Source organism: Palaemon carinicauda, chromosome 13 (assembly GCF_036898095.1).
Source record: "Palaemon carinicauda isolate YSFRI2023 chromosome 13, ASM3689809v2, whole genome shotgun sequence".
In the NCBI taxonomy this organism is placed as follows: Eukaryota; Metazoa; Arthropoda; class Malacostraca; order Decapoda; family Palaemonidae; genus Palaemon; species Palaemon carinicauda.
Window position 1 is genome coordinate 26,498,252 of NC_090737.1, and position 18,050 is coordinate 26,516,301.

General features: G+C 39.4%; 1 protein-coding gene across 1 annotated transcript in view; it reads right to left on the bottom strand.

Annotated features, from left to right (window-relative positions):
* LOC137652236 (uncharacterized) overlaps window positions 1–18,050 on the bottom strand; it is a 352,081-nt gene that overhangs the window by 120,041 nt on the left and 213,990 nt on the right. The window contains 1 exon segment of the mRNA XM_068385477.1: window positions 9,282–9,411. Within this exon segment, the coding sequence (XP_068241578.1) occupies window positions 9,282–9,411 (130 nt within the window).

An 18,050-nucleotide genomic window follows, 5' to 3' on the forward strand; every position in this document is an offset into this window, starting at 1 on the left:
ATATATATATATATATATATATATATATATTCATACTACACACTCCCATGCAGTAACAAAAATGTAGGCAGTAAAGTTTTATATGACTATAATTGCAAAAGACTTACCCCAAGATCGAGAGTTAGATTAGCTAATGAATTATATGAGAGCATGATAAAATTTGTCAAAAATGAAGAAGGGTTATCAAACTGACATGGAAAAAAAAGTTGGAAGTTACACTGGTGCCGTACGCTGAAAAATTAAAACAATTTTAAGTTATGCTAGTATAAAACTAAGGACCATATTTTTTAGAACTAAATTCTTCCCATGCTGTCATGAAAAAAACAACACTAAATGGTGTCATACAACAAGTAACAAATCTCAAAGTAAACAGCAACGGATACTAATGATTAATACGTTTACTATATTAATTCTATTACTAAGAAAATCAAATGAAAATATTATATTAACTGTACAGTACTTTACTTAAAAATTGAGGAGGATGTCCAAATCTTATAGTGCTAGAAACATGCAGAAAAGTATATTCGGCTCCTTGTTCAACAATGAAAGAAAAGATGATAGTCGAGCGCATGAAAACCCCCAGGTAGCTTTGAATCCAGTACGAGTATTGGTTCTCGGTGATGATGTGCCATTGGTCGATCAATGTATTTCAATAAAGTGGTACTATGACAAATTCATTAGAGCCTGAATACATGGGTATTCCTTCTTACTCATCAATTTTGTACTACACAAGTGGATACACTGTCCCTAGAGAAAATACATATTGGATTCCCAGTTCTAACCTTCCACAAGAAAGTTCTTAGAGACTGTACAGCACATTAACCTAAAATATACTGTACAATTATTCATTCTCACCAGGTGCTCATATGGTTTCTCACTGGAAGTTGGTTAAATGCCAATGTCTACCCTTAAACTAAAAAAAAATTCCTTTTATTTTCCTGTAATAGGCCTACCCCTCTAGTGAATTAGTGAATTAACCCGATTTTTGATGGCAATCATCTCTGGATGGGTGTTCCATAGTTCCTTTGTTTTGATTTTTTAGTCCTCTCGTTAAATATGATATTTTAATTATAAAATAAATTTTTTAATATACTTACCCGGTGAATATATAATAGCTGCAACTCTGTTGCTCGACAGACACATACAGTAAAAACTCGCCAGCGATCGCTATACAGGTTGAGGGTGTGCCCACCAGCGCCAACTGTCGGCCAGATACCACTCTCGATGTAAACAAAACCTCAATTTCTTCTCATCCCACTGCGTCTCTATTGGGGAGGAAGGGAGGGTCGTTTAATTTATATATTCACCGGGTAAGTATATTCAAAAATTTATTTTATAATTAAAATATCATTTTTAAATATTTAACTTAGCCGGTGAATATATAATAGCTGATTCACACCCAAGGAGGTGGGTAGAGATCAGTTCAATATGTTTACATCGTATAAGCTAAGAGTTTTTTATTTCATTTTGACAGTTATCAATATAACAAAACCAAAATAAATAGGTAACTGGTAAGGAAGTCGACTTAGACGATTACTCTGCCTTGTAAGTACGTCTTCCTTACGGAGCCCAGCGATCCTCTTAGGATGCTGACAGACCCCCAGGAGCTGAAGTATCAAGGGCTGCAACCCATACAACAGGACCTCATCAAACCCCTAATCTGGGCGCTCTCAAGAAATGACTTTGACCACCCGCCAAATCAACCAGGATGCGAAAGGCTTCTTAGCCTTCCGGACAACCCATAAAAACAACATTAAAACATTTCAAGAGACAGATTAAAAGGATATGGAATTAGGGAATTGTAGTGGGTGAGCCCTCACCCACTACTGCACTCGCTGCTACGAATGGTCCCAGTGTGTAGCAGTTCTCGTAAAGAGACTGGACATCTTTCAAGTAAAATGACGCGAACACTGACTTGCTTCTCCAATAGGTTGTGTCCATGATACTTTGCAGAGATCTATTTTGCTTAAAGGCCACGGAAGTTGCTACAGCTCTAACCTCGTGCGTCTTAACCTTACGCAAAGATCGGTCTTCCTCACTCAAGTGTGAATGAGCTTCTCGTATTAACAATCTGATAAAATATGACAAAGCATTCTTTGACATAGGCAAGGATGGTTTCTTAACCGAACACCATAACGCTTCAGATTGGCCTCGTAAAGGTTTAGTACGAGCTAAGTAGAACTTAAGAGCTCTAACAGGGCATAAGACTCTAGTTCATTGCCTACGATCTCCGATAAGCTGGGAATATCGAAAGATTTAGGCCAAGGACGAGAAGGTAGCTCATTTTTGGCTAGAAAACCAAGTTGCAGAGAACAAGTAGCTTTTTCTGACGAAAATCCGATGTTCTTGCTGAAGGCATGAAGCTCACTGACTCTTTTAGCCGAGGCTAAGCATACCAGGAAAAGTGTCTTAAGAGTGAGATCTTTCAGGGAGGCTGACTGTAAAGGCTCAAACCTGTCTGACATGAGGAATCTTAGAACCACGTCTAAATTCCACCCAGGAGTAGCCAAACGACGCTCCTTAGTGGTCTCGAAAGACTTAAGGAGGTCTTGCAGATCTTTATTGTTGGAAAGATCTAAGCCTCTATGCCGGAAGACCGAGGCCAACATGCTTCTGTAGCCCTTGATAGTGGGAGCTGAAAGGGATCGTCCTTTTCTCAGGTATAAGAGAAAATCAGCTATTTGGGCTACAGAGGTACTGGTCGAGGATACGGAAACTGACTTGCACCAGTCTCGGAAGACTTCCCACTTCGATTGGTAGACTTTAATGGTAGACGCTCTCCTTGCTCTAGCAATCGCACTGGCTGCCTCCTTCGAAAAGCCTCTAGCTCTCGAGAGTCTTTCGATAGTCTGAAGGCAGTCAGACGAAGAGCGTGGAGGCTTTGGTGTACCTTCTTTACGTGTGGCTGACGTAGAAGGTCTACTCTTAGAGAAAGACTTCTGGGAACGTCTACTAACCATCGAAGTACCTCGGTGAACCATTCTCTCGAGAGCCAGAGGGGAGCAACTAACGTCAACCTTGTCCCTTCGTGAGAGGCGAATTTCTGCAGTACCTTGTTGACAATCTTGAATGGTGGGAATGCGTAAAGATCCAGATGTGACCAATCTAGGAGGAAGGCATCTATATGTATTGCTGCTGGGTCCGGGACTGGAGAGCAATAGATTGGAAGCCTCTTGGTTAGCGAGGTTGCAAAGAGATCTATGGTGGGTTGACCCCAAGTCACCCAAAGTCTCTTGCACACATCCTTGTGGAGGGTCCATTTGGTTGGAATTACTTGACCTTTCCGACTGAGACAATCTGCAAGGACGTTCAAGTCGCCCTGGATGAACCTCGTTACTAGGGAGATGCCTCGATCTTTTGACCAGATGAGCAGGTCCCTTGCGATCTCGTACAACGTCAGTGAGTGGGTACCTCCCTGTTTGGAAATGTACGCCAAGGCCGTGGTGTTGTCCGAGTTTACTTCCACCACTTTGCCTCGAAGGAGATACTCGAAGCTTATCAAGGCCAGATGAACCGCCAAAAGCTCCTTGCTGTTGATATGCATGCTCCTCTGACTCGAGTTCCACAGACCTGAGCACTCCCGACCGTCCAGCGTCGCGCCCCAGCCCAAGTCCGATGCGTCCGAGAAGAGAACGTGGTTGGGTATCTGAACTGCCAGGGGAAGACCCTCTCGTAGGCTGATATTGTCCTTCCACCAAGTCAGACAAGACTTTATCTTTTCGGAAATTGGGATCGAGACCGCCTCTAGCGTCTTGTCCTTTTTCCAGTGAAAAGCCAGATGGAATTGAAGAGGACGGAGGTGTAGTCTTCCTAGTGAGACAAATTGCTCCAGGGATGACAGCGTCCCTACCAGACTCATCCACAGACTGACTGAGCAGCGTTCTTTCTTCAGCATCTTCTGGATGGAGAGCAGGGCTTGATCTATTCTGGGGGCCGACGGAAAAGCCCGAAAAGCTTGACTGTGAATCTCCATCCCTAAATACAGAATAGTTTGGGATGGGACCAGCTGCGACTTTTCCAAATTGACAAGGAGTCCCAATTCCTTGGTCAGATCTAGAGTCCAATTGAGATCCTTCAGACAGCGACGACTGGAAGAGGCTCTGAGAAGCCAGTCGTCCAAATAAAGGGAGGCTCGGATGTCCGATAAGTGGAGGAATTTCGCCACATTCCTCATAAGCCTCGTAAACACGAGAGGAGCTGTGCTTAGGCCAAAGCACAGGGCCCGAATCTGGTACACCACATCTTCGAAGACGAATCTCAGAAAGGGTTGGGAGTCTGAGTGAATGGGGATGTGGAAGTAGGCGTCCCTTAGGTCTAAAGAGACCATCCAGTCTTCCTTTCTGACCGCTGCTAGGACTGACTTTGTGGTCTCCATGGTAAACTTCGTCTTTGTGACAAAGACATTCAGAGCACTGACGTCTAGCACCGGTCTCCAACCTCCTGTCTTCTTTGATACTAGGAAGAGACGGTTGTAAAACCCCGGTGATTGAAGGTCCGAAACTTTGACCACCGCTCCCTTCTCTAGCAAAAGAGACACTTCCAGTTTCAGGGCTAGTCTCTTTTCTTCCTCTCTGTACCTGGGAGAGAGATCGATGGGGGACGTCGCTAGAGGGGGTTTGCGTACAAAAGGGATTTTGTACACCTCTGAGCAACCTCACAGATTGTTGATCTGCTCCTCTCTTCTCCCAGGCTTGCCAGAAGTTCTTGAGTCTGGCACCTACTGCTGTCTGAAGTTGCGGGCAGTCAGACTCTGCCCTTAGAGGACTTGAATCCTTTTCTCTTTCCTCTCTTCCCTTCGGCACGAGCACCTCCCCTGCTGGAGGCTCTGCCACGAAAGGGCGGGATAAATCGAGACGCTGGAGTTTCTATCCTAGGTCTAGCAGACAATGTAGGCATAGGGAGAGCTTTGCGAGCCGAGGACGCAACTAGATCGTGGGTGTCCTTCTGCACTAAAGACAAGGCAATTTCCTTAACCAAGACTTCAGGAAAAAGGCACTTGGACAAGGGCGCAAAGAGAAGCTCAGATCTTTGGCATGGCGTCACTCCAGCAGACAGGAAAGAACATAGAGACTCTCGTTTCTTCAGGACTCCGGACGTGAATGAAGCGGCAAGTTCGTTGGACCCATCACGGACGGCCTTGTCCATGCAGGACATAATGAGTAAGGAAACATCCTTATCAGCAGAAGAGATTTTCCTACTCAGGGCTCCTAAACACCAGTCTAGGAAGTTAAAGACTTCGAACGCCCTAAAAATACCTTTAAGAAGGTGGTCCAGGTCCGAGGGAGACCAACAAATCTTCGAGCGTCTCATGGCAAGGCGGCGGGGAGAGTCTACAAGACTTGAGAAGTCGCCCTGGGCAGAGGCACGAACTCCCAAGCCGAGAACTTCTCCCGTGGCATACCAGACGCTCGATCTAGATGAGAGTTTAGATGGGGGGAAGGCAAATGCTGTCTTCCCTAAACTCCTCTTGGTCTCTAACCAATCGCCTAACAGCCGTAAAGCTCTCTTGGATGAGCGAGAGAGAACGAGTTTAGTAAAGGCAGGCATGGTAGTAGGAACGCCTAAGACAAACTCTGACGGCGGCGAACGAGGAGCCACAGAAATAAAGTGGTCAGGGAACAACTCTTTAAAAACAGCCATGACTTTTCTAAAGTCCAAGGATGGTTGAACTGCTTTAGGCTCATCAAGTTCTGAAGGTTGATCCTCAGGATGTGGTTCAGCAACGTCCTCATCTGACAGTTCCTCATCCGATAACAGATGAGAAAACGGCAAAGGTGTGGGCAACGTTTGACTCGCCGAGTCCGGTCGCACTGGTGCATACGTGACGGAGCCGGACGCAGCGTCATGGAACTGTTGAACAGTCTGGGAACTGTCAACAACCACAGGTGCGCGAGGACGCACAGCGTCCACCTGAGACTGTTTAGACCGTCTGGGTTGTGCAGTCAACACCATACCAGGTTGCGGAGGTTGACGCACCGCGTCAAAACAAGTCACCTCTGATGGTTGATGAACGTCCTGAACGTCACCAACCACAACCGTGCGTTGCCTAACGTCAACGTGCGGCTGGCAATCCACACTGGGACGCATCGGTGGAGGTACTACCCCAACTGGTTGACGCGAGAAAGCTACCTCAACGTCAACAGGACGCACAACAGACCGCTTGGATGGTTGTTGGCCAGAAGGTTCAGCAGCAACCTTCTCCGCATTGTAGTCCTCCATCAAGGACGCAAGCTTGGACTGCATGTCTTGCAGTAACACCCATTTAGGGTCTACGGAAGCAGGTGCGGTAACAGACGGGGTGAGCGACTGAGACGGCACAACTTTGCCTCTCTTAGGCGGCGAGCAGTCATCAGATGACGGCAACGGGTCCGAACTGTCCCAGTGGCTACAACCGGGACGTTGGACTTGTCCTGAAGGGACCGACTTACGTTTCAAAGGTCTGGAGACCTTGGTCCAAGGTTTCTTACGAGAAACACCTTCGAACGACGAGGTAAAAATGGGCTCTCTCGTCTTACGTTGGTAGGGGCAATCTTGGAGAGATACGCCTGATACCAAAGAGGGAACGTCTGTTCGCTTATCAAGGCCTCTCGAACCCATGAGTCGTACGACATTGCTTCTCCCCTGGGCTTGGGAGCTTGCAAGAGGTCCCGGACTAGGAGGACGACAGGCACGAACAGACGAACCCTCGAGCGCAACACTGTTCACAACACTTTGCGTAACACTAGGCACTTTGACACTATCCTTCGTGGCACTTTGGCACTTGAGTTCCTTAACGTCCGCCATGAGTTGATTTCGGTCACTTGCTAAAGACTCAACTCTCTCCCCCAAGGCATGAATAGCACGCATCATGTCTGCCATCGACGGTTCCTGAGTGCTAGGAGGGGGGTTAGGAACAACCACTACAGGGGAAGGATTAGGTTCAGGGGCATGTGGAGAGGAAAAATCTACCGACCTAGAAGAACTTCTCCTTACCCTATCTCTCTCTAGTCTGCGTATATATTTCTCAAATTCGATCCAATCGAATTCCGAAAGGCCCACGCATTCCTCACACCGATCTTCCAATTGACAGGTTTTACCCCGACAATTGGAACAAACAGTGTGAGGGTCGAGAGAAGCCTTTGGAAGATGCCTATAACATTCTCTGAACTTGGGAACTTGTGAAGGGTCAGCCATTTTGAATTAGTCAAGGGAAAATTCCAAAAAACGATCTAAGTCATCAACAATTAATCCGATCCAAAAAAGAGTTCAAGGATTTATTTGAAGAAAAACACCTGTACTGCGAAAGCTCAAACCAAATTAAAGTACTTCACCAAATATGATGAGAAAAACTCCAGGTTCAACAGCGAGTAAAGTACGTCTTGTCGACACGTCGACAGAGAAGAAATTGAGTCTTTGTTTACATCGAGAGTGGTATCTGGCCGACAGTTGGCGCTGGTGGGCACACCCGCAACCTGTATAGCGATCACTGGCGAGTTTTTACTGTATGTGTCTGTCGAGCAACAGAGTTGCAGCTATTATATATTCACCGGCTAAGTTAAATATTTAAAATTGTGTAATTCAGACCTTTGTCCGAGCCCAAGAATGGTTTTTTGGGGAGTTATTTAATACAAATCATAAATAAAAAGGAATCCTTACTTACTTACAACTAAAATGACAACAAACCTTCATTAACATACAGGAAGACCCCAAAATCTATCAACAAATGATGCATTTTTCTAGACACAGGACAGAATGTAAAGAAAAATAGATATTAAGGATGCAGGATTTTCCCTATTTTGTATGCTCTAAGCTTTGAGTTACTTACATTACAATGTTTTGGATAATCAATGTAAAAGTCTGAGTTAGGTTGCTTTATGTCTCAAAGAACAAGATGATTTAGCACCCTAAATTTTTGTTTTATTAAATAACTTTCAATAAATATATTTTTATCAATTAAATATACTTTCTACTTGGCTTTTACAAGGAAGCTTTAATTTTTTTAGGATGTGTCAGTTTAAAGTTCCTTAATTTCCAGCTGTTTTTATTACCTTTTTTTTTTTCAACCCCCCCAAAAATGTGCAATATCCACAGGGAAAAATATGTTAGTATACTAGTTACACGTTGTTTACTTACGTTTTAACAACTGTCGCGTTTGAAGTGTCAGCACAAGTTAGTGAGTGAACTTAAAAGCTAAAGCAAGGTGAAAATTAATTCAAAACTTTGCGGTGAATTGAGCAGTGAGTCACAAACAGTCTAAAATGTGTTTGTGCCTATAGGCATTTAAAAACTGTGAAGTTATAAAATAAATAAATAAATTAGCCTTTAATTCAATCTTGCATATCCTACTAAGCTAGAATTTCTTTACCAGCATCCACTAAATGTTCTCTAGAAGGAAATCTCTTCTTTATAGCTGGTGCTATCATAGTCAATGTAAATACGAATGCAAGGTTACAGTATCTCATTATAGTTCGTCTCATTCTTCTGCAACGTTCATCCTGCAATGGATATTATGGTGAATGGAAAATGGAAAAATATAAAATGCAAAGCACACTTAATTAAAAAATCAAAGAGACACCTCTTGTTGAACGTTTCCCTGCTTTTCCGAAGAAATGCTGCCAAGAATTATCTACCATAACAGATGATGTAACATAAAAACAAGAATGGTGTTTCCTGTGCCTATGTTTTGGCCTTGACTCTGTACCTGCAATACAACCTTGTTTAAATATTCAATTACTATGTTTCTAACGTTAAATAAAATCTGGGGAAATCTTCATATTTCAGCCATAACATGAAGAATCAATTACATTTCCAGTAGCCTCTGAAACTGGTACAAACCCAACTCCAGGGTACTGATTTGCGTAACAAAACCACTTTCAACATTCCTTTCCAACTGATCACTTACCATTTCTTTGAGTGTATTATTATAAAAAATTTAATACAGTATTTAAGCTTTAAAACAAAATGTATTCTTTTTTACATTATCATACATTATACTTGTAATGTAACCTGTGCCAACAATACTAAAGCATACATTCAGACATGCAGACAGTTTCAGAGTTTCAAAACCATGAAGCATATGGGCTAGATATTACAACACATTTACCTCCATACAAACTCTACACGACAAAATAAAAATTATGTTAGATAGAATACCAAACAAGAGCCTAGTAGAAAGTGGGTTAATGTAGTATAAAATTGTATGTTAAAACAGATAAGAAAGGAAAGTATTATAAGTTTAGTAACAGTTAGAATAAACTTCAAGCCTATGAAAAATACCCATGGTAAGCATTCAAAAATTTTACCAGCTTCAACTAAATGGTCTCTGGTTGGAAATCGCTTCTTAACTCCCGGTGCTATCATTATGAACGTGAATAGCACTGAAAGGTTACAGTACCGCATAATTGTCCGCCTCATTACCCTGCCACGTTCATCCTGTAACAAATACCTAAAATGAATATCTAAAATGAATACTTCATTCATGTTAAATAGCTATCTGTCAACCTTTGAATCTTTTTCTAAAAATAAAAAACTTAAAATGTCGTCATTTGGTTGGTAGAAAAGTCTGTCTCAATTATAGGATATATTCCAGTTTATCACCGATTTCATACAAACTTCATAAAGTCTTCATTAAAATTAATCACACACTGTAAGAACAGAGGAAATAAATGGTACTTGATACAGTATATTGTACAATGTAGTACTATAGAGAGGAATTCTGAATACTATTAAAAAAAAAAGTCTTGTGTGATGATAATGTATACTGTACAGTAGCTGGTAATTTTTACCATTTTGCCACAATGCTATATGGTAGATAGTAAAATTATAAGCTTCCTATCATCCTGTATTAATTACGGTCCCTTTCTGAGGGAAAAAAAAGGTGAAAATAAATCCTTCGAGAAAATAAAATAGCAAATCTACAAAACAGATGCACATTCCATACTATCTTTTCAAAAATCCCAAAGTCCTGTATCTTATACTTAAAAACTTGAATGAAGAATCCATAATGTAAGCAGGCTTTCATTCAAACTGAAATACTGAAGGAGCACAGTAAGTCCGGTAACAGTATAAAACACTCATAATTATTACACATAAAAATAAAATAAATGGGTTTGTCAAGTGTGGCATAAATTTTCCATCCACAAGGGCCACAGCAATGATTGGAGGCTTAAACCTGTTAAAAACAAATGCAAAAGTTTATTCTAAACAAGTTAAAAAACACAGTATTACATGTTAGTCTATTTAAAAATAGAGACTATCACCGTTAAATCATCATAGGAAGATTTTATAAGGCATTAAATGAAACACTGCTATCAAGCCCTGTTAAAAGAAATATATGTAAATAAGCCAACAAGACTGTATAGTACTGTATAGAAAATCTCATTTGAAGAAATAAGTACAGTACATATAGTGTACACATTTACCCTATACTGAAAACTGAAAAGTAACAATATTAGCACTTCCCAGTAAACTACAATACACAAAATGTGATAGCCATTCACAATTTGTTGAAAAACTTTTTGTTTTCAAATGTTAGTAACATACATACTAGCATAAAATACAACAAAACATTGGAAGTAAACAAAAATCTACAGAATATCAATACACATCAATTTTCTCAACATTCAGTATAAATAAACTGTAAAGGCTGAAATTCACAGCCTATTATTTGCAATGTGTAAATTATTTATATGAACTGCCCCTGGTATTCAAACTGCTTGTCTCTCTTTAAGTTTGGTTATGTCAGTTTATCTTTAAAACATAAAAAATTCCCATTTTTCTTTCTTTCAAACAGAGTTAGACCTCTCTCTAGTAAAGTAATAAGACAATCAAACAGCTATTGGCAATACCAAAGGCTTGGCCAAGCCATAACATCTTTGTCTTCAGTCTCTGCATTGCCTTCAACTTGAATGGCAGGGTCTTACTCCAGATTGTTCAGTCATTTAGGTTTTTAGTGTTTTTAAGAGCTATCTCCTCCTGGATTCCCTTGTTACAGTAATCCTATGACAATATAGAAGTTCACCTTTCTCCTTCTCAGCATGTCACAGATTGTTTTATTCAGAATACAGTACCTGTATGTAAATTCATATCCCTTAATCCTCAGTATATCATTGGTTTCTGCAACCAATAAATAGTCTATTTTTTTTTTTTAGATTTTAATTGCATTATTTCTGTGGTAGAAATAAGCATTTTCACTCCTAAACATTAATACAGTAAATTAATAAAAAATGAAGTATACAGAAATAGTAAAATACAGGAGTGTATAACAAATTACTGTACTTGAAATATAATTAAATGAAAATACAGTACAGCCAAAAAAAAAAAAAGAATAGTGAAACTGTAAAGAAAATACACTCAGGAGACTTGGATGTATGACCTAGTTTGCCCAAATGTTATACATGGCACACTATTGGTGTTTAGTATCCTGTGTGCTGATTGAGTCAGCAAGCACAGAATCATTCTTCAGCCTACATATGCGACATCGTTCTGCATCCTTATCCGTGTTGTGTGGTGGTGTTTTGCATTTTTGTGTAAAATTCTGAATTTTCTCAAACTGTATGACGTCACCCAAACTTTCTATACATACCTTCTAAGACTTCTGGCACTGAACCCAAACACCAGAGAAGATGAAACTTCTCAATATGTTTAAGGAATGGATAAGTAAGAAAAACCTAGGGCCCACAAAAACAAAAATTAAGACTCACTGCGAGTGTATTGAACACACAACCCGAAAGCATGGACAAAAAAACCAGTGTTTCATCCCTCAAGTCAAGCTTTATCTTGGTAAAAAATGACTTGCTTTCAAAGATTTTCTCCTAATGGACAACACTGGACGCCACGCAATCGACCAATTGTATTTGTGTGTGTGTCGAACTCTTACCACCAAACACCGTATTACTAATCCCGCACATGAGTCAATTCATTGTTTGTGCTTTTGTGGCTTTCTAAACACTTAACTCCCAGCAACACCTTGTCAAGGCTGTGGATTCTGATGATAACTTCTCATTGAAGGAGTACTGGTGTGTGTTCACCATTGCAATGTGCCTCCAAAAAAGAGATTAAGAATGAAACAATAACTCTTGGAAGAAATTGTGGCCAGAAGCAGTCAACTACTATAAAGGATTCTCTCCAGATGAAAGTCATCACTCTCCAGTAGATAAGGTAGAAAGTTGGTTAAACTGCTAGGAGGATATTACAACTGAGGACATTAATAACCTTAATCAGGCCCACTTAGATACATTATCGGATGAAGATCTTTGAGATATGGCTAAGTCAGCAAGTGAGCAAAAAGAACAAAAGGATCAAGGGAAAAAGACTAAGTTAGCCTACCACTTGGACACTTCTCCAGTCTAACAAAAAAAAAGGTATAACAAAAAAAATGGCAGAAGATTGGGACCTCTGATGATTTGTGTATTAAAGTCTACAGTGCAATTGATGGAGCTATGGAAATTTATAAAAGCCTCCTCACACCAAAGTAAATGCAGCGCCAGCAACTACCCATCTTGTCAATTCTTACAAAGGGTCCAGACCTAACACCTAGTAGAAAAGTTGGCTCAAGGGCTAACTGGTATCTTCACCTAAAAAAATGGAGGAACTTCCTTAATGAGGGAAGTAACAGCTGATCCTCATACTATTCAGAGGAAGGACACTTGTGAGTGATCAGGTTCCTAACAAATCTCACTGTTGTCAAGCAACTGTCGATTGATCAGCAGAAAAGAGGATGCGTGTAAAATTCTTGTGAGTGTTGTAATGAGTCCTCTAATGCTGCCAACACACTAGGACTGGACAGCAAAAACTGGAACTTCCTCTCCAACTAATTGGCAAGCCTGTTGGGCAACGGTGAAAACCTGAAGAATGAAGCCTTTCTGCCCAGCAATGATGTAGGAATCACAAATGGTCCTACACTAAGTGTGTTTGCTCACACAGACCTTCTCCTCAGATGAATCTAGCTAACAACACACATTGTCATCTATCCAATAGTGTGCTTGTTTGATAAAGGTCTGCAAAAAAGAAAAAACGTCATGGATGGAAGGGTGTCGTTTCTCAACGTACCATGTACTTTACCCAACCTACTTGTAAATTATCAAAAGGGGGGGAAATTAACCATCTTACAGAGCTAGCCCCTACTTGTAAAGAAAGTCACGTTGTAAGCATTAACGTTCAGTTGAAAACCAAGTGCCTTTCTTATGCGAACCACTTCCTTAAGTGTGCCTCATCCTTAATTTGTGAATATCTTCCAGGATATCTACTCGCCAGTCAGTGAACCGAACGGTATTGTTTACTGGGGAAATTGGAACGAAGCAGAAGCCAGAAATATTGTGACTCGAAAGTCCCTGAAGAACATATGCAAAGTTTCCGATCCCATAGTGTTGAACAAGTGTGAATGCGTGACTTTTGTACTGAAAAGTATTCACAAAGAAAGAAGCATTTATGATACAAGAGGCAAAAACGTATTACTGTATTGATCAATGTACTAGGGTTGTCTTCTTGCTTACATATGCTCCCAGTACATATTGTCTCTCACATGTCCGAGGGAAAAGGTCAGGGCATCAGCAGGAGATATGTTCCTGTCACCTTCCTGGCCAAAGCGGATAAATTCTCAGTATGTATAGTCTCCAATGCATATGAGGGGAAAGATCCCAAAGAGCATTCAGAGTGGTTTAATTTTGTCATCTCATGGTAATTGTCAGATGGAGGGAAAGAGGGTGGCACCCTTTTATCCTCATCGAAGGTATAAGAGTACAGTCTCATTAGAGATGTAGTACTGGTGACAGGCATAAGAACATCTGTGTTACGTACAACTGTGTTGGGCAAAATTTGATCATTTGAGACCTATAGCTACGTTGACCATACATCTTAAACAACATCCTCAAGTGAAGAGCATTACTCAGTCAAGGACACTGCAATCAGTAAGAGACAAACACTGGTGCAAAAGAACCACAGACCGATGTTGATCCCGAAGGGACAACTCTTGGTATGTCCCGCTTCCCCCTCTTGCTCCCGAAAGCAAGAGAGAGAGATCATTTAAGAAGGCCCATGGTCCACCAGAAGTGTGTGAGTGGGCTCTTCTTGTGAAAAACAGAGTACAGGGTTTTGTAAATTTTCTCAAATTACTTCAGCCAAAATGTAAAATGTTCGAAGGGATCATTCACTGCGATGGTTTTTTAAATACTATATTTTAATCAATTTAAATACAGTATATTTCATACTTTGTTCATCACAGATATAAACCACAAATACTGGGTACCTATATTGGGAAAAATACCATGAAGGCACTCACAACCATTATTTTTAAATTATCATTATTATTATAATTATTATTATTATTTTTGTTATTATTAATATTATTATTATTATTATTATTATTATTATTATCATCATCATCATCATTATTACTAGTTGAGTTACAACCCTAAATGGAAATGGATGATTCTACAAGCCCTAGGGCTACAAAAGGGAAAACAGTCTAATAAGGAAGGGAATAAATATATGAGAAGAAATTAATAAAAAAATATAAAATATCTCAAGATCAGTAACAACATTAAAATATGTCATATACAAACCATGAAAAGAGACTTCTCATAACCTGCTCAACATTAAAATAATCACTGCAAGTTTGAACTTCTAAAGCTCTAGCGAATCTAGTCACAACTGGATTAAATCTTTTAGAATACAATGTAGTGTTAAGCCTTATAATGGAGAGGGCAAGAATCTTAGAATCAACAGCATACTTAGTACCTGTGTGCAACCTGTACTACGTACAGGATGGTAAAATCTGGGAAGATCTGAATACAAAGGACAGTCAAAATTATGGAAAATTTTATGCAACATGCATAAAAATCTAACTGACATAAAAATCAAGATCAGGAATAAGAAATTTAGCAGACTGCAAGTTTTGGCCAAGAAATTAACATGAGAGACTACAACTGAAGACCAGATTGGAGACAATACTCAAAGCAAGATAGTTTGAAAGAATTAAAATATTTTTTTAGGACAGATTGATCACTGAAATTATTAAGAGTAAATCCACATTTCTAACAATAAAATTTGCCAATAAAATCTATAAAAAAAAACCATTAGCATTAACTGTAAAAAGCACATTAAACTGTTTCAAAATTCTCTAAACTTTACAATTACAAAATGAATGGTAGAATATACTGTATGCCAAATTAGAAAAAAAAAACATTGCCTATTTTCCAAGATTGCAAAGACAAATGAATCGTGGATGCTGGAAAAGTACAAAATCAGCAGTGTGAAAATGAAAACCCAACAGAGCATCTAATACACCACACCACCACAGAAGTGACCAACAAAAAGACCATATCACTTATTTTTATTTCCACTTCCTACATTTCTTTTTATTTAGCATAATGACTTATCTAAGAGCTCTTCTTACAAAATTTTCATTTAGGAGCAAGCATAAGATATACACAAACCTAAAATTGTAAATTGCAACCATTTTTGGATAACGGTATTAATTATATCTATGAATCTCCCTTGATGCTCAGAGTAGTTTCCTCTTTAAATTCATTAAATGCAGACATCTACCAAAACACAAAAAAAAAAAAACCATTTTCATTCCTTGTAATATGCCTCCTACTCTAGTGAATTATGAAGTCAATCTCATAATTGATGGCAATTATTTAGGAACGGGTACACCAAACTCTCCTTATGTTTTCAGTTCTTTCATCACACATTCTCTGCCCCCAATCCTCAAGTAATGTCTTGGGATGTTAAGTACTTTGATACAGATTAATTAGAGATTTTTTTCTGGAGCATGAATGCCTGTTAAGTTGTTCAAGGGACTTATTACTGGGCCATGATGATCTTCATTGTGTGTCATGTTTTGGGGGCAGGATTGTGATTTGAATACTGTATTTGTTTTGAGGGATATGATTTGTAACAGTATCTCTTATTAACAGATATGTTTAGCAGGTATATGCCCACTAAAAGACTTCCAATCATTTAAGGAAAGTTTCAATAAGTGCAGGTGAAAATATAGAGAAGACTAAGTTAGTTGATTACAATGGGAATGATGACAATGATGGCACTTAAGCTATTATCAAGTTTTCTGGGTTTGATAGTAGAGTTTCATGAGCTTTTTCTTACCCTTAATTATTTGCGCCAATGAGACCCATGAGTCTTTAGGCAAGGTAATGATTCCAGTCTAACCTGCCTTGTTTCAGACCTTATGGGCTACTTATTCAAGTTTTGCCAAGCTGATCTAGTGTGCAGTCAGTTCCTGTAGTACACAGCGCATTATAGAATCATAGGTACTACTACCTCAACTGAAGAAATAAGTCCCTCAATTAGCTCAGGTGTAAAGGTTACCTTCAAATGGAAATCCTCTAGTTTCCCACCTGTAGTATCCACCATGGAAGCAACCCAAAAATAGGGATACTAAGGAATAAATCCACTCGATTGAGGTACCTCCTTTACAATCATTAAGAAAACTTAGTTCAGAAATGTATCGGAGTAATTTTATCAAGATTTACTGGTAGTTAAGGTAATGCTTATTGTTCTATGTTGTCTAACACTAGTACTTCTAAGAAGACTTATACTCCTTATTTTTCCAATATTTCCATGGCAGAGTGAAATCTCTGTAGGTTAGATATGGATGAGGTTAGTAGAGACCATTGTTTCCTATGAAATGCTAATTTCACTGGTCACTACTTGAAGACCTTGATTTCCAATTTCACATTTATTCACATTGTAACATAACCTTAATGCAGACCCATCTTCAACAAGTGAAAAGTTGGGACAATCATTGTCGTATAACCAATGGAGTGTCCTTTGAAGAAAAGGTTCCACACATCTCTTTTCATGGGTGCTTTCCAGGAAGGTTGGAACACAACCATTGATAATCTTCATCAGTCAGGGAGGTGGTTGAGTAGGAATTGGCTCACCGTATTAATTGTCTGGAACACTAAGTGGTGTACTGTACAAGGCCCTTCAGGCTTGGAGGCCTTTAGTAATGGTTAAGTGCATGCCATTATTTTCAGACAGCATAACAGAGCTGGCTTATATTCAGTCAGATTCCTTGTTCTTGGTAGTGGAAGTGATTTTATTTACAACAAATCAGAGGGGAATAATCAGCTATGAAAGAAACAAAAGACACACTCAAACAAATGGTTTCTACATCTGTTAACAAGGAAACACAAGGTGTTTGACTCACCAGTTCAAGATCCCTTATCAGGACTAGTCAAATCTGGATCTCTAAGTTTTTACCCAATTTTCCATAATTTGAGTTGTGATGACCAAATTTCAAGGTATCTGTAAACAGCAGAATGACTCTGGCTGATCTTCATTTGTTGTGGCCATGGAGGTTGACTTACATTCTTCTCCATAAATGGGTTTTGAAGTCAGTTTTCTCATAGCCCTTCATGATATATCTAAACCCGTGAAGGCTGTTTACCTTTACTTTCAGAGACAAAAAGTTTTCTAGGTCCAATAGATTAACTCAAGTCACAAAAGGCAGTTTACCACTAATTTGTATCAAAGACAATTAATTTATCTTTTCATTTGGGTTTCGGTAACAAGAACTAGTTTGGATACAATTAAGTTTTTGCATTTCCTTTTTACTGTATGAATATTAATACAGCATTCAAGCAAATAGGCCTAGATTTATCGCATTCAAGCAAATAGGCCTAGATTTATCAGTCTCGGGTATTACTGCAGATGTATTTAGGTTGTTAAAATTACTTCAAGGAATCATGTTTTGAACTTTTGAAGATATCGCAGGTGAATCACTTTTACTTTTAGCTCTAGCATTAGCTGTATGTATCGGTAAATGGTAGGCTCTCTCCTATAGTGTATTGTAGGTTTTAGAGATGAGAACATGATTTCATCACTTTTTACCAACACTTCGAGCTAAATATGATTTTAAGACCAAAGATTAGCCTCAATTTTTTCACAATCCCTCTTTGGAAACAAAAGATGGCGATATGTCAAGAGAATAAATTTGTCTTGTGAGAGCTATTAAGCTTTATTTAGTCAAGACAGAAAACATTAGAGGAAATATTCCTAAATTGTCTAATTGGGTTAGTACTTCGGGACATCCTCTTTCCTACAAT